Source organism: Engystomops pustulosus, chromosome 1, assembly GCF_040894005.1.
Source record: "Engystomops pustulosus chromosome 1, aEngPut4.maternal, whole genome shotgun sequence".
In the NCBI taxonomy this organism is placed as follows: Eukaryota; Metazoa; Chordata; class Amphibia; order Anura; family Leptodactylidae; genus Engystomops; species Engystomops pustulosus.
The window spans coordinates 5439704-5462447 of NC_092411.1; the positions used below are offsets into that span (position 1 = coordinate 5439704).

General features: G+C 45.4%; 1 protein-coding gene across 3 annotated transcripts in view; it reads left to right on the forward strand.

The window, feature by feature from the left end:
* KIAA1328 (KIAA1328 ortholog) overlaps window positions 1–22744 on the forward strand; it is an 82354-nt gene that overhangs the window by 3369 nt on the left and 56241 nt on the right. For all 3 annotated transcript variants that reach the window (XM_072132834.1, XM_072132835.1, XM_072132836.1), the window contains exons 3-5: window positions 5365–5510; window positions 8520–8617; window positions 16272–16387. In XM_072132834.1, the coding sequence (XP_071988935.1) occupies window positions 5365–5510; window positions 8520–8617; window positions 16272–16387 (360 nt within the window). The remainder of the gene's footprint in view (window positions 1–5364; window positions 5511–8519; window positions 8618–16271; window positions 16388–22744) is intronic.

The window sequence follows — 22744 nt, forward strand, 5'->3', positions numbered from 1 at the left end:
CCGCGAGCGGTGCATAGCGCATCCTTCCCCTGCCTGGAAGGGGACCTTCGACCGGCTCTGTTGACGGCTCCGCGAAGCCAACATCACCCGGGCGCGTGCAGGGAAAATGGAACACTTCCGGGTGTTCCAAGATGGCGACTTCCGGCCAAAGTGTGTCGCACCGGAAGTGACGTATCGCGGACACGAGAAGCCGGCGTGAGTATGTTTGAAATATCAAGCGGGCTCTCACGTTGATCTGAGGTCTATACTTCTGTCGCCATCAGCCGTGCACGCTACGTGGAACAGGTACATTACCTTAAGAATTGAGTATGCTTTCTTTCAGTAAAACTAATGGAGAAACATTGTCTTTTTAGAATATAGAGCTGGTGCCTGGATTTCTAGCTGAGCCTTCACGTTTATATACGCTATTAAGGTCAGCCATTGTGAGCACATATATATCTATATGATATTGCGGCTATGTAATTGCACATTCTAACGTTTGTTATGTTTATGCATAGATTACAATTGGCAGCTCCGAGTCCTCAGCAATGGACATCATTGTATCAGACCCCCCCGCCTATAACTCCTGTGAGTGGTTTCGGGGTGTCTAGTATGTTTGGGATTTCTTAATTCCACATTACATGTAGCCTGTCTACAAAATCTGGTTTTGTTCTCCTTCTTTTTGGTAGGAATCTAAAGAGAAGGAGAAAACAAAAGAGCTAGAGAAAAAGAAGGCACAATCACGCAGATGCAATATGTGTTTCAATAAGCTCTTAAGTAACTACAAGAAACCTGTATGCAAAGAATGTTTAGACAGTCTACTCAAAGAAGAGAAATACTCCTTTATGGAAGAGATGAGATCATTCATTAAGGGAGAAGTCCAGACATCTGTGGCGGCTTCTGTGGCTTCCATTATTCCCCAGATAGTACCACCTAAAAGGCCCAGGGTGATGGAGTCCTATTCTGAGTCTGAAGCTGAATCAGAGGAAGCTAGTACATCTTTTTCCTTAGATATGGATGTTTCTCAATCTATAGCGGCTACCAAAATGGAGTCGAAATACCTATTCGCATCAGAAAATCTTGATGCATTGCTTAAAGCGGTCAGAGATACGTTAAAAATTGAAGACATTGAGGAGGCAAAATCTGTACAGGATGAACTATTTGGCATACTTAAAGCGAAAAAGAAAAGAGTGTTTCCAATAAACAATACACTTAAGGAATTGATATTGGAGGAATGGAGAGAGCCTGAAAATAGAATTTCTGTCTCTAAAGATTTCAAAAATCGTCTGATATTTGATGAAGAGGAAGTAAAGAACTGGAATGCTACACCCAAAGTAGATGTCCAGGTGACTAAAATCACAAAGAAGACTGATCTTCCATTTGAAGACGCCATTCAGCTTAGAGACCCGATGGATAGAAAAGCTGATAGTTTATTGAAAAAAGCATGGGAAGCCGCCATGCTTAATTTAAAGGTGAATATAGCTACGACTTCTGTTTCCCGTACTCTCTTTTTCTGGCTATCTGAATTAGAGAACCACATAAAAACTGGCACCTCAAGAGAAATGCTGCTGGATACTATTCCTATGTTAAAGTCTGCTACAGCCTTTATTGCGGATGCCTCGGCAGAGGGAGTAAGGTTCAGCGCAAAAGAAAGTGCCTTGTCAAATTCAGTAAGACGTGCCATTTGGTTAAGACAGTGGAGTGGTGATTGCAGATCAAAAGCCAAACTATGTAGTCTTCCCTTCCAGGGTGAATATGTATTTGGGGCAGAATTAGACGCCATTCTGGAGAGAGCGGCGGATCGTAAAAAAGGGTTTCCTGAAACAAGAACAGGTCAAAGGAAACAATCCTTTCGTGACCCAAAGGAGAAGAAGTTTCCATACAGAGGTAAAGGCAAACAAGGTAGATGGAGTTATTCCAAAGGTGGAAGAGGAAGAGGATTCCTACTCAGCTCCAGTAACTCATCATCTAACTTTAGAAAGCAATGACGCCAGAGTGGGAGGAAGACTGCTCCATTTCCGTCACCATTGGACCCAAATAACCTCAAACCCATGGGTCTTAGGGATTCTACTAGACGGGTACAAGTTAGAACTGACTTCTCTTCCTCCCAACAACTTCATAGTAACAAAACAGCCGTCGCAATCACTAACCTCCAGCTTATGGCAGGAGGTCCTGAAGCTAAAGACCATGGATGTGATATCTCCAGTACCCAAACAATCACAAGGGAAAGGTCATTATTCTCCTTTATTCCTCATAACAAAGCCAAATGGAACATTCCGTCTAATCTTCAATCTCAAAAATCTGAACAAGCATATTCTTTACAGGAGATTCAAGATGGAAACTATATGCTCAGCCACCCCATTAATTCCGCCAAATGCGTTCTTATGTACCATCGACCTAAAAGACGCATACTACCATGTGCCGATCTATCCACCATCTCAGAAATTCCTCAGATTTGCAGTAGTCACTCCGGAGGGAAACACAGCTTGTTTTCAGTACAAAGCTCTCCCGTTCGGGATCTCGTCCGCCCCAAGGACCTTTTCAAAAATCATGATAGAAGTAGTGGCATTTTTGAGATCCAAGAAAGTGGTGGTGATTCCATACCTGGACGACCTACTGATAATTGGTCAGACAGAACGGGAACTTATACAGCACAGGAATCTGACGATTACTACCCTGCAACAACTAGGCTGGTGCATAAACTGGGAGAAATCAAAACTGACACCCAGCAAAAACACAATATTCCTAGGCACACTTCTAAGCACATCCTTACAGATGTCATTTCTTCCTCCCGAAAAAAGGGACAGACTCATTCAGAAGATACACCACTTCCAACAACAAGACTGTTGCACAATAAGAGAAGCCATGAGAATGTTGGGGCAGATGACGGCTTGCATACAATCTGTTCAATGGAGTCAAAGTCATACTCGAAGATTCCAGTGCTGGATTTTAGAGGTTTGGGACAAGAACTCCCACCATCTAGACCAGAGTATCCAACTACCTCCAAGAGTCAAAATGTTCCTGAATTGGTGGACAGACATGTCACATTTAATGAAAGGAATACCTTGGCATCCATGGCCAATCAAAGTAATCCAAACAGATGCCAGTCGGTCAGGTTGGGGTGCAAATCTAGGAGACAAACTTCTTCAGGGTCGGTGGACTGTCTCCATTCAAAATCGGTCCTCAAATTACCGAGAACTAAGAGCGGTATGGGAGACCTTGAAAAACAGTGCCTCAGAACTCAAAGGACATCATGTGAAAGTCTACTCAGACAATATAACAACAGTGGCTTACTTGAAGCACCAAGGGGGCACAAGGAGCAAAGATCTCCTGGAGTTATCGGAAAAGATTTTTTGCTGGGCAGAAAAATATATCCTCTCGTTGAAAGCGATCCATCTAAGAGGAGAAAACAACAAGGTGGCGGATTTCTTAAGCCGGAATCACCTAGATCAAAACGAGTGGTGTCTGAACGACAATGTATTCCAAGAGATAACCAAGGTTTGGGGTCATCCGACGATAGATTTATTTGCTACCAAGACCAATTCCAGAGTAGGAAATTTCTACTCGCTGGACAGCACCGGGTCAGGCCTTCAGATGGACGCATTCAATCAGGTTTGGGACGCTCCTCTTATGTATGCTTTTCCTCCTATTCCACTGATTTCCAGAGTCATACAAAAGATTCGGGCGGACAAGGCCACTGTAATCCTAATAGTGCCATACTGGCCGAAAAAGAACTGGTTCCCAGCCCTAAAAGAAATGGCTCTAGCAGAACCGATAATTCTGCCTGTCAGAGAAGATCTCCTGTCCCAAGGTCCCATCTATCACCCAAACCCACGGTCTCTCAGTCTCTCGGCCTGGATCCTGAAAGGTCATTACTAAAGTCCAGAGGTCTTTCAGACAAGGTAATAACCACCATGAAAGCAAGTCGTAAACCAGTCACCTTTGCTATTTATAATAAAATATGGAAAAAGTTTATGTCATTTTGTGGTTCAAGTCAACCTAACCAAACATCTTCGAATATTTCTCAGATCCTAGACTTCCTGCAGTCCGGATTTGACAAAGGGTTGAAGACCAGTACCCTCAAAGTCCAGATTTCAGCTCTAAGCGCTTTCTTTGATCATCCCTTGGCCGATAACAGATGGATCAGCAGGTTTGTAAAAGCCACATCCAGACTGAGACCAAATTATATACAGAAAATCCCATCATGGGACCTTTCTTTAGTTCTGAATTACCTTACTGGGCCACCATTCGAGCCTATGGAAGATGCTAACATAAAGGACTTGACCCAAAAATTGACCTTCCTAATAGCTATAACATCCGCTAGAAGGTTAGGGGAGATTCAGGCATTGTCGATTAGAGAGCCATACTTGAGAATCTCTGAGGATAGAGTTACTTTAAGGCTTGATAAAACCTTTGTTCCTAAAGTTTCTTCAGAGTTTCATCGAAATCAAGAAATTTTCCTTCCATCGTTTTTTCAGGATCCAAAATCTCCAAAAGAAGCTACTTGGCATTCCTTGGATGTCAGAAGAATCTTGCTGCATTATATAAAAAACACGGAATCATGGCGCCAAGATTCCAATATTCTCCTTCAGTTCGGCAACAAGAACAAAGGGAAGAAAGCATCTAAAGCCTCTATAGCCAGATGGATTCAGCTGATCATCAAAGGAGCATATGAATCCCAGAATCTGACTATTCCTGAGCGAGTCAGAGCCCATTCAACCAGAGCTATGGCTACCACATGGGCAGAAAAGAGGGGCGCTTCCATCGAGGAAATATGCAGGGCTGCCACCTGGTCGAACCAATTGACCTTTGCCAAACATTACAGACTGAATATCCAGAATACCAAAGAATTAGCCTTTGGTAGAAAAGTCTTGCAAACTGTAGTCCCTCCCTAAGGAATTATTTGATAAATCTCCAGGTGGGCCGTCATGGGGGACGATATGGAAAATGGGAATTATTCTCACCGTTAATTCGGTTTCCATTAGTCCACCATGACGGCCCGTGTATTTTTTCCCACCCCTAGAAATATATGTATATATATATTGTTATGCTATAATGATATATTACTGTATATAGTGTATGTGAAATTAACATTCAATAAAGGGGTTGCATCCACTGCCGGTGTTATTATTTGGAAGACACTGGTATGTGAGTGCAAGGGGGGGGAATTTAACCTCTCTGCTTCCTGTCCCTACAGAGGTCAAGGGGTCAACCTCCAGGTGGGCCGTCATGGTGGACTAATGGAAACCGAATTAACGGTGAGAATAATTCCCATTTTCTTGCCCGTCAGGTTTACAGTGGATGATAGATGTGGGATGATCCCTGTGATTAGGATGTGGCTGTTGTGTCCTTGTGTCTCATCTTATTCCTGTTCACATTATTCAGGACTCTGTGGAGAAGGAAACTGCAGACCAGCGACGAAGACTAAGAACCTGAAGGCCGTTTGTATGAAGCCGGGGAATCCACGTCCCTGCGCTGCTCCCAGGATGGATTTATTATCAGACTGGGGACAAAAGCATTTAGAGGAAAAGGTAATAAGACTAGGGGTCTGTATGTACAGCCGCTATGTACAGCCGCCCTCTGATGTGCAGAGCAATGTGTCAGCCATAACTCTAGACACCAATCCCATTCATTATTCTGGACGCAGAGCTTGTAATTACAATTTACGGCCACTACATAGAGCGCGGAGCCATCTGCTTCTGTGTTCATGCCGGTTGTCTGTCCCTGACTGATCAGATACTGTTGGCCTCCTCCTGGATTGGTCAACCATTTCTGGACAACCCCTTTATGGTGACCATGAACATGTGTGTTGCCAGACTCCACCACCTAATACCGAAGGCCAAGATAGCGGCCAATGTAGGATCTGCTGCGCTATTCACTCACTGATCGGGTGATGTTCACAGTGCGGTAACCTGAGGTAGTAAAACGTTGGGGCAGATTTACTTACCCGGTCCTGTCGCGATCCAGCGGTGCGTTCTCCGTTGAGGATTTGGGTCTGCCGGTGATTCACTAAGATAGTGCGCCCGATGTCCATCCTGTTGCTGCTGCTCTGAAGTCCGCCGGAGTTGACCATCCTATCCAGGGTGCAGGTAAGCGCGTGTCAAGCGACAAATTTTTAATTTTTTATTTTAAATACCGCAGTTTTTTCGAATCCGTTGGTTTTTCCGACGACCACACCGCCTGATTTCTGTCGCATACATGCAGGCGCCGATGCGCCACAATTCGATCGCGTGCACCAAAAACCCGGGACAATTTGGCGCAAACCCGTAGTTTTTGTGAAACCCGAAGAAAAAGAGTGATTCGGGCCCTTAGTAAATGACCCCCAATGTGTCCCTGCATTATAGGATCTCTGATCTCATGTACAAAGAAATCTCCCATCAGGATAAACCAGGGGCATTACTCATAGCTCCAGGCACCAGGACTGTGGAATCTTCTTATATTTATTAACCAATGGCCTTCTAATATTAACCATTATTATTAGGCTAATAAGTGCTCTGGGGGGCGGAGACTTACCTTTGTGCTGTAACTTCACAGGTTGTACAGGAGAACTTCCCCCTCCCACTGTGTGATATTTCATCAGGAAACATATGGTGGTAGGGGTAGTGTAACAGCCTGTGAATCTAACACACGAGGGGCTCATTAGAAGGGAGGAGGCCATGGATATAAGAAGATGACGGTCATGGGGCCTGGATCTAGGAGCAGTGTGTTATGTTTGTCCACAAACTTGTCTCCAGTGATAATCTCTACTGTTCTTTGATGGTTGTTATTATAATCCTTGCTATGAAGCAGTAAATGCTTTGATCTTAGCTGGTTATATTTCTCATGATCGGACTGATGATTATGGGGAGAATGGTAGAAGTAGGAAGTAACTATTTTATTTAGAACGTCTCGTAATCGTAAGCGGCGGTATAAAAAAAATCTCCCATCACAGTCCATCCTGATACACCAGGGACATTACTCATAGATCCAGGCACCGGGACTGTGGGATCTTCTTATATTTCTTATCAATGGCCTCCTTTCTTGTTATGCGCATAGAAAAACTCATATAAGTACACACAATTGTTTTTTATGGTTGTATTTAACACGGATTTGGTTGTTGCATTTTTGATGCATATTTGCGTGGGAATGTTGCGCATTTAATTTTTAACCCTCTATTCTGTCGTGTTGATGAATTATATTACAAAATTTTATATCTGCTATTGATTTCTATAAAATAAAAAAAACGGCTTCCTAGTTTTCGCTTTTGAAGGAAAGCACCAATCACAGCTGATTCATTGGATTGTACCTTGTGCAGGGCCTGGAGGGAGGAGCAGGACTCCAGGTTCTAGGAATACAGTGAGTCCGACTCCTCCCTCCAGGTCCTGCACCGTGTATTATTCAATGCATCAGCTGTGAATGGAGGGTTCCCTTAATAAGAGTCCTGCACAAACAATATATGGCACCTTCAAAGGGTCAGAATATGGTATCTAGCCATCTTTTAGAGGATTCCGGTTACAGAAACTTCTTGACTGGCCTCATGACTGGGGAAATTTGTGGCCCGAATTGCAGGGCTGGACCTTGGTGGGTGAGCACTACTCTTGTCCCTAGGAACTTAGCGGTCATGCAGCAATGTTAGAAGGTAAAGGTACTGCTCTATCATTTTCCACTGTGATCATGCACAATAGACCTCTATGCATAAATACGGTTGTGTGCATGAGGCCTTACAGTTTCCATAACTTCCACAGAGGTAAGTAGTGAGTCACAGCAGCTAGGTTTTAAGTCACATTGTGGCTGTACATCTGTCCCCCATAGACTGCAATGGCTGCATGGAACGATACGGTGCCACATATGGGGGAAAAGATAGGACATGTCCTTTCTTTCCCTGTGTAGAAGCCCGTACGCCATGCATTGTGTAGATGGGAGGGGTCACCCGTCCTCCGCTCCATTTCGGCGTCCGTAGCTGTGCAGGCATACGTTCATGTAAATGCAGCCTTAAAGGAAACCTACCAGTTAGAATGGCAGGGGTAAGCAGTAAGTACCGGTGCTTAGTTTCGTTAGTGTTAATAACCGCTGTATCGCGGTTTTAACACTGTTTAAACTTCAGAGCAGAAGAGGCTTCGGCGCTGCTCACGACCGTGCGTGCGCAACGTCTCCGGCATTTCCTATGTAGGCGCGCGCAGCGCCGAAGCCTCTTCTGCTCTAAAGTTTAAACAGTGTTAAAACCGCGATACAGCGGTTATTAACACTAACGAAACTAAGCACCGGCACCAGCTCACCATGAGCTGGTGCTCGGTACTTACTGCTTACCCCTGCCATTCTAACTGGTAGGTTTCCTTTAAGCTGTGAGGCAGCAGAAGATGAGCTATGCTGGGGATAATATTAGAAGAGTCTGATAAATGGATGGTGTCCTGCGGTCCCTTCTCTGACGCTTTGAGGCTTCTCGTATTCTCCTTTGCGTCGTTACTCCAGATAATTGTGCAATAAGGGATTACCTCTGCCGCCCCTCGTACAGGAGACCCGCAGCCTCATGAAGTGTCCTCTCTCTTCCTGTCTCTCTCCAGGTGATGCAGCCAGAAGCTGGGATAAGAAGCGCGTCTTTGAAGGATTTGTGCCCAGAAGACAAGAGACGAATTGCAAATCTAATCAAAGAGCTGGCGAGGTAAGACGTCCCTCCGGCTTCTGATCTCGGCGCTTAGCGAGACTTTACACGGCTTTCCTGGGTGCGAGGATCAACAAGCGCAGTCATATCAGATGGAGATATCCCCCATTAATCGGGCTACAAGCGCTCCGCACTGAACAGGTCTTCTACTTGTGTGAAGATGGGAATCAGGCTTAGGTTTAATGAGAATCTGAAGAGGCGTCCTACGTATGGGTCATATAGAGAGCGCTTTATAATGGAGTCTCTGTCTACTAAAGCCTTAGAAGTTCCATCATCGTATAGGTCACGTAGGGGTCGTTTCCTGACAAGTCGTGTAGGTGGCATATGCTATCCCATAGGTGATGTCATCATTCCCTTTTTGTTCTGCTGAAGACTATAATATAGGTAACTAGTGGTCCTGCTGTACATGGTCATACCCCTTGTAACTGCACGAGCTGCAGTGTACCTGGCTTACCTGTGCCCAGAGAGGAGCTCCGCACCCCCATCCTGGTGACCCCTGGGGCCTCCTGTGGATAGGTCATTAATCAAGTCCTGTGCATTGATCAGCAATAAGCCATAATCAGAAGCCAAAAGTTGGATGGATGTCAATATGGACCTGGCCCAGACAAATGACTGTTTCTTGGCCACAATCCCCATGGCTGGTCCTCAACACAGAGGATGGGGTATGGCTGAGGGACGTCCTATAAGATGCACCAGTTTTATTAATTTGACAATTTGTACACAGAAGATGATCCTTTCGTTGTGTTATCTTACAGATGGTAGTGATGCTGTCTCTTCACAGCGCCATGGATCTGGTATCACAGAATTCATTGCTATGCAAGCCGAACTAGATCTGTCTTTAATCCCTCAAAGTAAATCTACCATCACCACCCATAATGGTAAACCAGGGGCACTTACTCCTAGATCCAGGCAGTGACTGTGATTAGTGTCTTATATTTGTTATCCATGACCTCACTTCCTACTAAAAGCAACTTTTATAATTATGCTAATGAGCCAGAAGGGCTCTGGGGGCATTACTAGAGCGCCAACGTGTTGTAGCTTCCCAGGCTTTTATACTCCTCCTCTGGTAGCTCTCAATTGAGCACTTCTGACTGATTAGCATAAATATGAAAGTTGATTTTAGAAGGCAGGATGCCTTGCCTAACAAATATATACGGAGATTACCATAGTCACAGCGCCTGGATCTATGAGTAAAGCCACAAGCATGTAATATATAACCACCTTTACGTGTAGCATACGGCCCCATTCATTCCAAAGACAATGCAGCCACACATTTACATGGCCATATTGTACACTGTAGCGTTCTGTACCCAGAGTCCTATTTCTTGCTGTATTTTTATTTCATACGCCCCATAAAAGTCTATGGGAATGTTTACAATACAGGTTGCATACAGTTGTGCACCGTGTGCTTCCGTATAAACGCCACATATATAGAGATTCGTACAGAACTGGAGGAATCAAACATTCGTGTGAAAGAGGCCGGAGTGTCCCTGATTTACCATAATGGCTTGGGGGGGGGGGGGGTACAACAGTAATTGCATGGAAAGGACTCCTGGGCTGATGGCCCTCCATACACGCTTGGACTTGTAACACTTACTCCCTGCTTAGGCCCTTAAAGGGATTATCCGGGTGTAAACATTTACTTCGGGCCGGGCTGGGACGGGCTAGTTAAAAATTAATAAACGTGCGCTTACCTCGTCTGGCACTGCTGATGTCCCGCACCGCAGTTTCTTTACATGGGGGCACCGGGAGCTTCCGGCCATAAGCACCCGTCTGACACCATCTCCCAGCGCTTACAACGCTGAGAGATAGGGACGGATGGGAGGAGCCGGCCACATCGCTGGCTGGAAGTTCCCCCTGTAAACAGGGGCACGGATCGAAAGGGACTGCGGCGCGGGAGGAGGTTAGTCCACGTTCATTATTTTTAAATAGCCCGCCCCAGCCCGGCCCGAAGTAATTTTTTGTAAACGGTTAACCCCTTTAAATGGTGGTAGCAGCATATTGGATGGGATTGTCACCCCCTGTTGGCTTGTCTGGGTAATGTCGGGGATGCTTGGCACAATCTGTAGCGGTCACGGAATGACCATAGTTCCTATAGTAGGCACCGCACAACCTGTAATACAGATCCAGTACTTTGCCCATATACAGTTGTAGTACAGTATATTTTTTTTTTTTTTTTTTTTTTTTAATTTTATGAAACAAACCCCCAACATAGGGTCGTCAATGCAAACGAAAGAAAAAAAAGGGGGGGATAGAAGGGGTTCAGTAGGTTATCGGGATTTATTAAGTTCCAGTTAGCAGCTTTAGTCCTCTCTTGCCAGTAGTAGAGTCCTCATTCGGTTTGAAGGTCCAGTATCATACGGTATAGGCTAGTACAGTATATTCTATGAGTGATCAGGCAGCACCAAGCGAGGCAGATACGGAGAACGTAATAAGAAATCCTGCACATCGGCCTCCTTCATATATGACACGTCGGATACACAGCAAATAAAATCAATCGATATAATGGCAAGTATTCTATGTCTTGTATCTGCTGTGTGATGAGCTGAACGACTAATAAAGTTTGCCATTTTTGGAAATAAACATCCGAATCAGCACTTTTTCCCTTTCTTTCCCCACATAAATTTTATTATTTATTTATTTTTTTTATAAAAAGTGATCAAAAGGTCCCATGCAGTCCCAAAAATAGAAACGATGAAACCGTCAGCGGATCCCACAAAAGGTGACACCATACAACGAAGTATCAGAATATACGGAAACAGCAGAAGCTTAAACTGCTTGTTTATCCAGTTTCACCACTCAGATGTCACCTGAAAGATGAGATTCCTATCTTTTACATGACAGCATGGTCACTGGGTGCTACAGAACTGAAGATAGAGGCAACTGAGGTGACCCTTGCCTCTCTAGCCTCTAAACTTGACTAATCTCTGGCAAAAATCTGACTCTTCTCTGCTCATTTTCACATAATTTAGTGGAGTTTTGTGTTATAGGTAAACGGGTAAGATCTCACATAAAAGAGAGAATTCTAGAAAGGACATTTTAGCCCCGAACTGAGAGGAGCTGGGAGTTTAGTGGGGTCAAATCTGGTGGTTAAGGTTTTGGTTTGACAGACTTTTTGGCTTCTAAACATTTCGCTTTATTAGATGGTTTGGATAGAGTTTAGTTTGCTAAAGGCCTCGTCTCGCCCCTGTGGCAGTATAGGCCCATTGATGTATTAGTCGCGCAGCCGCTGGGCAAAAGTGACGTAGTTTTGTGAAAAAAAAAACAAAAAACAGACAACCGCGCCACTTCTACGCCAGAAACCGGTATATAAGCGCTGATAAATGCCCCCCATAGTCTCGGTTTAAATTGTCTGTATCTTGGGCTGAATTAGTAAATCTGCCGCCATGTGGACATCAGTCGCGGTGCGATTATCTTTGTCCCAATTCCCATCAGTAGTCGCGTGGTTAATGACTCCAGACCCCTCATCCCGCTGTATTAGGGGAGAGTTATTAAGATCCCGGAGAACCTGATGCCTCTGAGTATATATTCGCCTCTATAATCGCCTTCCGCTTCACTGGACTGACAAAACGCACCAAAGGCGCTGTTTTTTAAAATTTTTCGTTATGTAAATTTCATGTTCTAATTATGTAAATTTGGTGCCTACGTAATAGGCTCTCTCTTCTGTCACGTCTCCTCCTGGATATTTGATTGTAGTTTTTCTTCTATATAGAAAGTGCATTGAGTCTTACAGTATGGCAGGTTGTGTATCCTCCCGTCATTATAGGGCAGTGATGGCGAACCTTTTAGTGGCCAAGTGCCCCAACTGCAACTCAAACCCCCCTTATTTTTTGTGAGGTGCCAACCAAAAATTAAAGCAGTAACTTATTGCTCCCTTTTCTTCAACAACTTTCAATCAGATTGGCCTCCTGAGGACAGCAACACAGTAATTTCATCATTTTAGCTTCTTTCCAGTGTCCCTCTGTACACAGAGAATCATGGGGCCAGCAGGAGGTCCTCCAAAGGTAATTGAGCCCTGTCTACTCATTTTCACTCTCCCTACAGTTCTAAGTAGAAAAGAAAGTATCAAAATATGACAAAGCAGCATCTTTGAAGTTGCTTGCAACTGTCTGGTGTGCTGGGGTGATAGCCCGGGTGCCCACAGAAAGGGCTCCGAGTGCCGCCTCTGGCACCAGTGCCATAGGTTCGCCACCACTGTTATAGGGGATGTGTCAGCAGGTTTTGCCGTGCAGACTGTAGCGTTTAGGTACCTGGACAGGAACTTGTGTAAACGGAGGATCCGTGATCTGTTCTTGCATTAATGTCATCCGTGTGTAACGTGTTGCTGAACTCCATGTCCGTTGGTGGGTGTCAAGTGACCAGGCAGGTGATCCACCAATACAGACCACGTGTAGGTGGCGTCTGTATATTTCGTGTACCCATAGTGGTCTGTGGGAATCCTTGAGTCTCAAACACAGGCAGGAATAGGACCTGCTCCAAGCTGCCACCACACGGGTCAGTGATGAACACGTTTATGAGCCTCGGCCCGTTAAATGAAAGTGTCAGGGCGTCATCCACAAAAAAAAAAAATGTGTAGCACACGAAACCCGAGGAGCTGTGCAATCATAATTTTGTGTATTTTGGCAGTAATGAATATGGATTTACACTCTAGGATTATGGAAGTCGTGTCCTCACACTGCTGTGCTCTTGGCTCTGCACAGCTCCTACTTTTCTAGATTTGTCAATGCGTCGCCACCTTCTGGTTCTTATGTGAATTGCAGCCGGTGATGAGTTTGTTTTTTTTAATTGTAATTTGGCTTCATGAGAAAGTGAATCTTCTCCAGATTGAAGGCGTCTACCGTATGTATCTCTGAGATCGGATACAGCTGGTGTACGGTGGTGTTCAGACCTGACATCATGGCCACGTGCACACACTCCTTGTATCGCCACAAGTTGCAGAAGAAACTTTCTAATTTGTCCTCTCCGGTTTTCCTGTGTCCGGTGAAAGATTGCGTCTAGACCCCGGGAGCATAACCATGACCTAGATCCGGGCACAGATGTCAAACAACACATTAGGTTCCTAATATTGGACTGTCAGGAGAGTAAGACTGGTGGCTCTTTCATGCCCATATTTAGCACATAATTGATCTTTCTGCGCGCTCTTAGCCGGAACAGGTGGTGAGAGGTAGCGGCCGTGATGGATAACGCTGCTTAATACGCTGCCTGAGTTATGTGCTTCCATGTTGGATACAGAGAGAGGCGCAGCCGAAATTATCTCATTTAGATTAAGGAGTGCGGCTGAGCGTCTAAAGCGCCGTAGATCGTGCGGCTCCACCGTCTCTCACGCTATTAACTCTGCGCTTAATATTTAGTTAGCAATAAAATGCACCATTAAGTGACATGCGAATTCCATAAAGGAGGCATCGCTATGTGCCCGGCGTTGGCATTCGGATGCCCTTCTCCCGCGCCCGACGCCAGGTGCTCTCCAGAAATATTGTGTACAGGTGACATCATTAACCTACAGGAGCCGTGTATGTCATGCTGCACCGCACTGCTCTGTAGTGTTCCTACGAGTGGAGCTGCTATTAGAAGATTATAGATTTTTACATTTTTTTTAGTATTTATATTATTTGCTGGTTTATTTTTTTAAGTTTTTTTTACTGCTCCAAGTTGGTAAAAAAGCACAAACATAAGTGTCAGTATAAGGCAATGAATGTACTTGGAGGTTACAGAACTTTAGATATCCATGTTTATTAAAGGGGATAATCTATTGAGGCTTTGTTAAAGGGGTGGTCCCCTATTTACAGGATTGGAGATAAAACAATCTGATTATTGGGGGTCCGGCTGCTGTGGCCCCTGCCAAATTCAGGCCTTTCTGCCCCGTTCTCAATGGCTCAATGAAGCCGCAGGTTAAAGGGGTTTTCCCACCAAGAAAACTGGAGAAACGGGCCTAACTTGCTGATCAGTGCAGAGACCCCGACAGGTCACGAAAACGAGTGGTTTTCGCTGTGTTCGACAATCTCCGTCTGCTCCATTATCTGACGGACCCCTCTTTCATGATCTGTGGGGGTCTTAGCACTGAGACGCACACTGATCAGCAAGTTCGGCCCTATCCTGATCAGCAAGTTCGGCCCTATCCTGTGGGTAGTGCCCAATTTTTCTTCATGGGAAGACCCCTCTAAGTCCATCTTCGCCAGTCTCGTGCACTGTCTTAGTATTGCTGAACACGTGCATGATCTAACTTTTCTTTGGGTTGTTGAGAATGGATCCCCCTGCTCAGGTGATGTAACGGTCCGTGCTTGTGACTGGTGGGGGTCCCAGCTGTCAGATCCCACTGATCGGGTTGTTATTCCCTATACTGTGAATAGGGGATAATAAAGAAACTCTCTGGCCAATCCCTTTATTAACACTTATTCTCCCTAGCCTGCTCCATACCTGCGTGACCTCTGATCTGCGCCCTGTAAACATTGTGGAAATCCAACAAATGTAATTGGAGCGCAGGATGCTGGGAAGAGGACATCCTGATGGGATGGAGTTAGACATAGGGAATCTTGTATGATCCCCGTCGGCCATTTCTCCACTATCCTTTGATAATCAGTGCTTGTTGGCTATTTTTAATGGTAAGTCTTCAATTTTTAAAGGAGTGTCCTCACTCCAGACACTGATCCCCACTTAAAGTTACAGGGTAAGTGCGAGCCGGGGAACCAGGGTTTGTAGTTGAGCATGTACACACGCGGGCAACTCGCAGTCCACCTTGTCATTGATGAGGGTTCAACTTAAGGGAAATCTACCATCGGCATCAATCATGATAAACCAGGGATCCAGGCAACGTGACTGTCGAAATCTACTTATATTTGTAATCCGTGGCCTCCTACTTTCTAATATTAACTTTAAAGTTTATGCTAATGAGCCTGAAGGTCTTTTGCTGTAGCTTCACATGCTATTATGCTGTGCATTGGAGGGGAAGACAAATAACAGCCTTTGAATCTGCAGCACTGAGGGGCTCTGGTAACACCCACAAGAGCCCTTTTAGACTCATTAGCATAATTATAAAAGTTGATTTTAGAAGGAAGCCGGCGATTAATAACAAATAGAAGAATATTCCTCTAGTCCCGGTGCCTGGATCAATGAGTAATGTCCCTGGTTTATCCTGTTGGATGTTGATGGTGGATTTCAATTTAATTTCATAGACTGTAAGCTCTTGTGCGCAGGACCCTCATTACAGACAATAAGAGGAGACAAAAGGAATATGTTAAATTGTTTGTGTATACACCATGATCTGTACAGCGCTGCGGAATATGATGTATAAAGATTTCTTTTTATTAATCTGTCGATCACCTCCACCACATGTTAGAATCTGCTGGCAGCTAATTATAGAAAAATACACAATCCTCTCCAAAACCTCCATCCCTTGATGGCTGTCTGGTGCTATATGTGGAGCTGTAATATGTGTACATCACTGTGCCCGCTCTCCTTGTTGGGGGCTTCGAGTTGCACCCTCCTCTTCCTCCACCACTTATAGTTGGTATTAAAGCCCCTGTTACAGTAGATTTCCACTAGGACATTGCAGATCCCTCAGGTAGGTCTCGAGGTCACAGTCTTAGTCGTCTTCTTGTGTTTGCACCTTCTTTACTTCTTTGACGTCTGTGACCTGACCCCGTTCTCCTCCCACCAGGGTCAGCGAGGAGAAGGAGGTGACGGAGGAGCGTTTAAAGACGGAGCACGAGTCGTTTGAGAAGAAGATCCGTCACCTGGAGGAGCAGAACAACCTCATCGCCGCAGAGAGGGAAGATATCCTTTATCGTATATTTACACCCCCCTCCTCCTCCCCCCGTTTTTGCTCTGAGTTATAATTGTACTAATTTATGGAGAGGAATAAATCTGCATGTGTTTCCATTCGGTGGCATGACTTAGCAGCATGGGACGCAGCCTGCGCCGGGCTGGAAGCGGCTCTCCAGCTGTTCCCTCCGCTCTCCCCTTCCATGAAATCTACATTTGTCAACATGAATTTCCCATTCCTGCCTGCTGAACAGGAACACTTTCCATAAGGATAGCGGCCCCCCCAGCACCCTGCATTGCCTCGTTTTAATCAGGTCTTGGGGTACGTACACACTGCAGCCAGTCAGATTAACCCTTACATGGCAGGTCCATAGCCCCGGCAATCGTGACACATTCCTGCAGGTCACTGTACAACTAAAGACACGGCAGTATGATTTCATCATTGGTTGGACAGTATCGGGAGGAATGGTAACGCCCACTTGTCAATTTATAGGAGGATGAACAGTGCTACACATGTTGTAGGGGTGTAATTATGCGATCGTGGAGGGTTCGATAACTGAGATTGCATGGGGAAAGGGCACCAATCTGCAGAAAAAAAAAGCCCCTCTTTACTTGCGCCATGTCAAAGGGGTCTCTGCGTTTACAAGATCCTATATAAATCAATGGGGCGCAGGGTAAGTGACTTCTATGGGACTTCCAGATTTCAGCGGAGCAGGAAGCCTATCAGCGAGTCCTGTTTGGTGACTTTTGGTATCATGTTCTCCGAAAAAAAAGGGCTAAATGTTAATCCTGCCACCACTCCTTTAGGGGCACATTGCAGATTGTGATTTGGAAAATGTGCATGTAAATCTGCATCATGTGTGTGTATATATGTATGTATGTATGTATGTATGTGTGTATATGTATGGCTTAATGTGTTTATGCAAGTCTGACACAGGCGCAGTATGTCCGGTAGGGAAAGGAAAACATCCGTTCACAGCTCCGCGTTCTGGGCGTTGTTCACACCACTCCACATGTGTTTCGGAGTATTGGCGTTTCCAGTGTCCATGTGTGTGTGAATAATATGTATATACATGAGGTTATGATCCGCCAGATGGATACTGCGGATAGAGGAAATACAACTTAGTGCGATACACCCTGCGTTTGTTTATTGTATCTACTCACATGACGACTTCTGCTCTACTTTCGCCTATGACGGCCTCTTCCATGGAGCAGCTCAATGTATAGAAGGCGGAGCTGTGAGCGGATGTTTTCCTTTCCCTATCGGATATACTGCGCCTGTGCCAGACTCGGACGTGGGGAGATCACGCAGAGACTTCCATTATTTTATAGGAGTGGAGTGACTTTGTGTCTTTGCTTTTAGACTTGGTTTTAGATATACAGGTGTGTTCGGAAACTTACCTGTCTGCTCCTGTGGGACTTACTCACCGTATTGATATCATATGAGGACTAAGCTTTTTGGATTTTACATTTGTGTTCTCCGTAGTGAGGTCAGTACACAATGGTCTAGTTTGTCTTGTTTTCTGACACACAGGCTTTGTGACCTCCTTTTTTTTTCTGGTTGTAGTTCTTGTCAACTTGTAGGCTCATAAAACAGAGTATCTTCATACTTAAAGGGGTTGGCCTCTTTTCAATACATCATTTCCATTAGAAGTCTCTCTGCATGTACATTTACCTGTGTTGTCGCCTCCTGAGACATTCGGCCTTTCCCTGTTCTACTCGTGCTGCCCTCTACATATGTACACAACCTCCTCTCTCTCGCTGCTCCTGCCCGCCTCATGGCGCCACTTTCTTGGACAATCCTCTCACTGACAGACAAAGGGAGAGGAGAGGGAGTCTTAATCTTCTGCTACAGCTCCTCCTATTCAGCAGAGCTCAGACATGTAAACAGAGAAGCTCAGAGGGTCTGAACATTGTACAAAAGTAAGTAGCAGAACTGCTGAATCACTGGATGAACATTCAGGTATTTTCCACATTGGCAACCCATTTAAAAGAGTGGCCAACCCCTTAAAGTTTTGGATTTGGTCAGGATCTTCCAGCGTTATTCAACTTGCTGCCCAAGGAAGCGTTTGGTGCTGCAGCTATCCGTGTTTCTTTTGGATCTCTTGTTGTTGGGGTCTCTGGGCTCTTCTGATTCCTGTGCTGGTCCTCACTGTTGAATCAAGTTTAGAGGCTGCAGAGGGGAGTCACTTCAGATGCCCCTGTCTTCTGTTCAATAGCACCTAGAAACCTGCTGCTGGTGTCATATTAAATACAAGTATTTCATCTTTCACAACCCATCTAGGTTGCCAATGCCTGCCTAGTTCCTGTATCTATGGTTCTGTTTTATCACAAGCTGAGGGATGAGATTCCTATCTTTAAAATGACACCAGAAGCATTATTCTAACAAAAAGATAAGGTTGCCTGAAATGACCCTCCGCCTGCAGCCGCTAAAGAGACCAGTGATGGGAAGAGGAAGTTAAAGAAATGGGCAGGAATTGGATCTTTTATCTTCCGCCCACACTTCCAACTACGTCTTCTGTTACTTTTCAGTTCTGTAGCTCACACAACCACAAGCCTGATGACATTTGCATCTTTAATATGACACCAGTTTGTTTCTAAGTGCCATTGAACTGAAAACAGGGGAGGCTGAAAGTTGACTCATCTCAGACAAAATCTGACTCTTCTCTTCTTGCATTACTTTGGAGTATAATTTTTTAAAATATGTAAACGTTTGAGATTTTACATTTTTAGAAAGGAAATTTTGTCCCCAATCTGAGGCTGAGCTGTTAGTTCAATGGTGTAAAATCTGGTGACTTGTTCCCTTTTTATACTACAGGTATTACACAGCAGAGGGGAGGGGCAGTGAAGCATGTCAGTGCACAGAGCTAGGAGCACAGCAGTGTGAGGACATGCTCCATAGTGAACCCAGCACCCTACATCTGCATCGATCTGCTCCTGCTTCACCCTCCATCTCCATCATCCTGTATACAGATGGATGAGGCCCCAGTATTGCCATACCCCAACCTTGTGCTCCCCCGGGATGCACCCCCCCCCCCCTCCCCCCTTGAATGTTTCTCATTTTCATTATTGTAAAATAATTGATGGAATTTGGGCGAGTTGCGGCAGTAATGAGGTCTGGGCGTAATAACGCACTCCTTTCTAATAACTGAGCTCTGCCGGCGTCTAAAAGCCTCCTAAATCAGTAGCTTTACTATGAATTTATTAGGGGTTTTTTTGGCATTAGCTTTAATAGTAGTTATTTACATAAGCGTACATCCCATTAACCGCCATCAGGGCTGGAAAACATGCTGAACTCTTCATATTTTCATATAATTATTGAACATAATGGTTTAATTTGCATTTCTAAGCCCGCAACGGCGCTGTCAGGCTTCGGAAATAGTGGAGCGACGCAGTCCCTATTTCACAGGCGGTTATTTAGCATAAAATGTAATGATGTCAATCTGCACCCCCCCCAACCACAAACCCCCCCCCCTCTCCCGCCCGGATCCCATCAGGACAGATGCTGATGATATGGTGTACGGTTTGTCCCATGACCCCCGCGATATTCGTGTTCTCTTACCTGTGTCCAAACGCACTGGATCGCACATAACCGGAGCTGGGAAGGCGACTGTTGTGTAATATCAGAGTCGTACATCTCACGGGAGGGGATTTATCCATGCCCGTCCCTGCACTGAATGGCAGCTGATGCTTTACATGTAAGCTACAATTTACAGTTTCTGTGTTCCATGGCCTCCTTCCTTGTAAAATCAGCTTTTATAATGATTGTACTGAGCCACAGGGGCTACTGGATGTAGCCCCCTCAGTGCTGCAGCTTCACAGGCTGTTACACTGTCTCCTCTCTGCTCCCTCAGCTCTCCCCCCTCCCTCAGCCTGATCTTTGTGATCGACAACACGCAAATGCGCACAGTGTATTATCTCCACATTAGGCCCAGTTTAAGTATAAGCCGACCCGAATATAAGCAGAGGCTCCTACTTTTACCACAAACTGGGAAAACCTATTGACTTGAGTATAAGCCTAGGGTGGGAAATGCATTAGTCACAGCCATACCCCCAGTATATATCTATTCAGCTCCCTGCACCAATATATAGCCGGCCCCATGCCCCAGTTTACCCAGTTCATAAAAAAAAAGAAAGTCAATACCTTTCCAACGCCCCCCGCAGATCTTCTCCGTGATCCGTTCGGTAGCAGCAGTGGACCTGTCGCTACCGGATGGATCGCGGAGAAGATCTGCGGGAGGCGTTGGAGTATTGACTTTATTTAATTTTTTTGGGACTCGAGTATAAACTGCCCACTGTAGGAGGCGCGTACATAGGCTGACCCTCATCTCTGATTGGCCTGTAGGCAGAATAGGACCTTAAAGCTGTAGAAAAGACGCCAAGGGGACGGACAAGCGTGACCATTCCAGTCCCATTAGTCTGTGGGCTGTACAGCTTTGGGCTCTGCCTCTCTTGATCCCCTGATGTTATAGACTCTATGGAAATGTGTAGGGATAGTTCTTGTCCGCTCTCCCCAGAAGGGAGTCAAAAATAACGATACCCCGGGATCCATGTGATACTGCAACGCATCTTTTTAGCTGGAGTTGAGCTGCTATTCCACACTGAACCTTAAGATAGGTGTGGCGCTATCTTTGTAAGAGGTCAGCCTTGTCCGTACAAGTCCGAAGAATAGCGCTGACGTTCTGTTCATTGTGCATGTGGAGACCGAACCATTCACCGGCCTCATCAGGTGTGTAACAGTGAACGGCACGTGACCGGAGGGGCCAGGGATGAACCATGAATGTGACGAGCTCTGGAGATGGAGACCATGAGCGCTGTGTGCGGCGGCTGCGGGCCCGGCGCTGTGCTCGTACCAGCCACTCTTCATGGTGCTCGGCCTCACGGCTTTATCATCATGACTGCAGACTGTACGAGCGTCTCGCCGGCGTTAAGTCCACGCGCGGCGCCTCCCAGTGTAAGTTGCTCGGAGCAAAGCTTCAAAGGGGATTGTGCCACTTTGAAGATTGGAGCTTAGAATACGACTTGAAAGATTTGCGATGGACCCACTGTGAGGCGGAGAGACGTCTAATTTTCTTTTTTTGTAATATGTTTTGAAACTTTTTTTTTTTTTTTCCTCCCCCCTCACTCCTTCTCCCGGATCCCTCCTTTTCCATCTCTTCACTTTCTTCTAAGTTGTTCATGTAATTGGTGGGAAAGACTTTTTGCTTCAAAAGAACCTTTTATCATATTATTAACTTCTGCCGCTCGGGGGAAATCTTCCGTCCTGATTCATGTCTTTTAAGGCTCAAGTCCTGCAAATGTCTTGCCGTACAGCGGAGGGTTAGTGCTTCAGCTCCAGTACGGGAAAACTGGAAATTGGGAAGAATCTGAGGCGAGTTTGGTCTGTCTGCGCCCTTGTGGGGTCAGAGGACTCCCTAGGTCAGAGGTCAGTGGTGACCTGTACATCTTAAACGCGTTTTGTAACACGCAGCGGGTTCTAGATACGGTGGCTTTTTTTTTTTTATCTTTTGCCTTTTTTAAGTTCACTTGAAAGTTATACAATAAGTGAAGAACAAAATTAAAAAAAAGGAAATGTAAATCACAAAACAACATTTAGAGAATGGCAGAACAGTGAGCGATTTATCTGCTGTGTTGTGTCTGGATCTGAACCCACAGCTGTTAAGGACAGCCAGGCCTATGAGGTTTTGCCTAATCTCATACGCACAATACAGTCTTATAAATATCAATTATTGCTTCAGTTTTTACTATAGATATTAAGTGTTGTCCACTTAAACAGGGTAAGGATATGAGGTCACCCATATTAGGGGTGAAGTTCCCCCTGGGTCACAGGTCCCCAGGGCAGCAGGACTTGTCCTTTTGGCATTCCATGGCACAAGAGTCCTGGGTCCTGGTGCCTTTTGGGCAGCTGCGCCGCATTACGGGCATGACTAGAACTATATTTGTGTCATGGCCGCCTGGCTTGGTCATGATGTGGTAAGACATGGCGGCACAGAGATCATGCAAAATGGACCTCTATGGGGGTCGTGAGCTGGCTGCGGTTTTTACAGCCAACTAACCTGTGTGTGCATGAGGCCTTATTAACATTTTTCAATATACTTGTTCACCGAATTTCTAATTTGCGGTCAGAGCTATGTACAGCCCCTTTCACAGGGGTAAGGTGTTTGTCTATAGTTCCCAGGCTGCACATAGTTGACTCCTGGCATTGGATTAGATGCTTGTAGTCCCAAGGGCTCCTAGGATGTAAGGGTGATTTCACACGTAGCGTAATGACTGCAGGCTCTGCAGCAGTGGTCATCGTGCAGTCGTCGCACAAGTGGCTTGTTTCTGGTATGAATATGGCCACGGGTAAAGCTTCAGCTTTGTGGATTT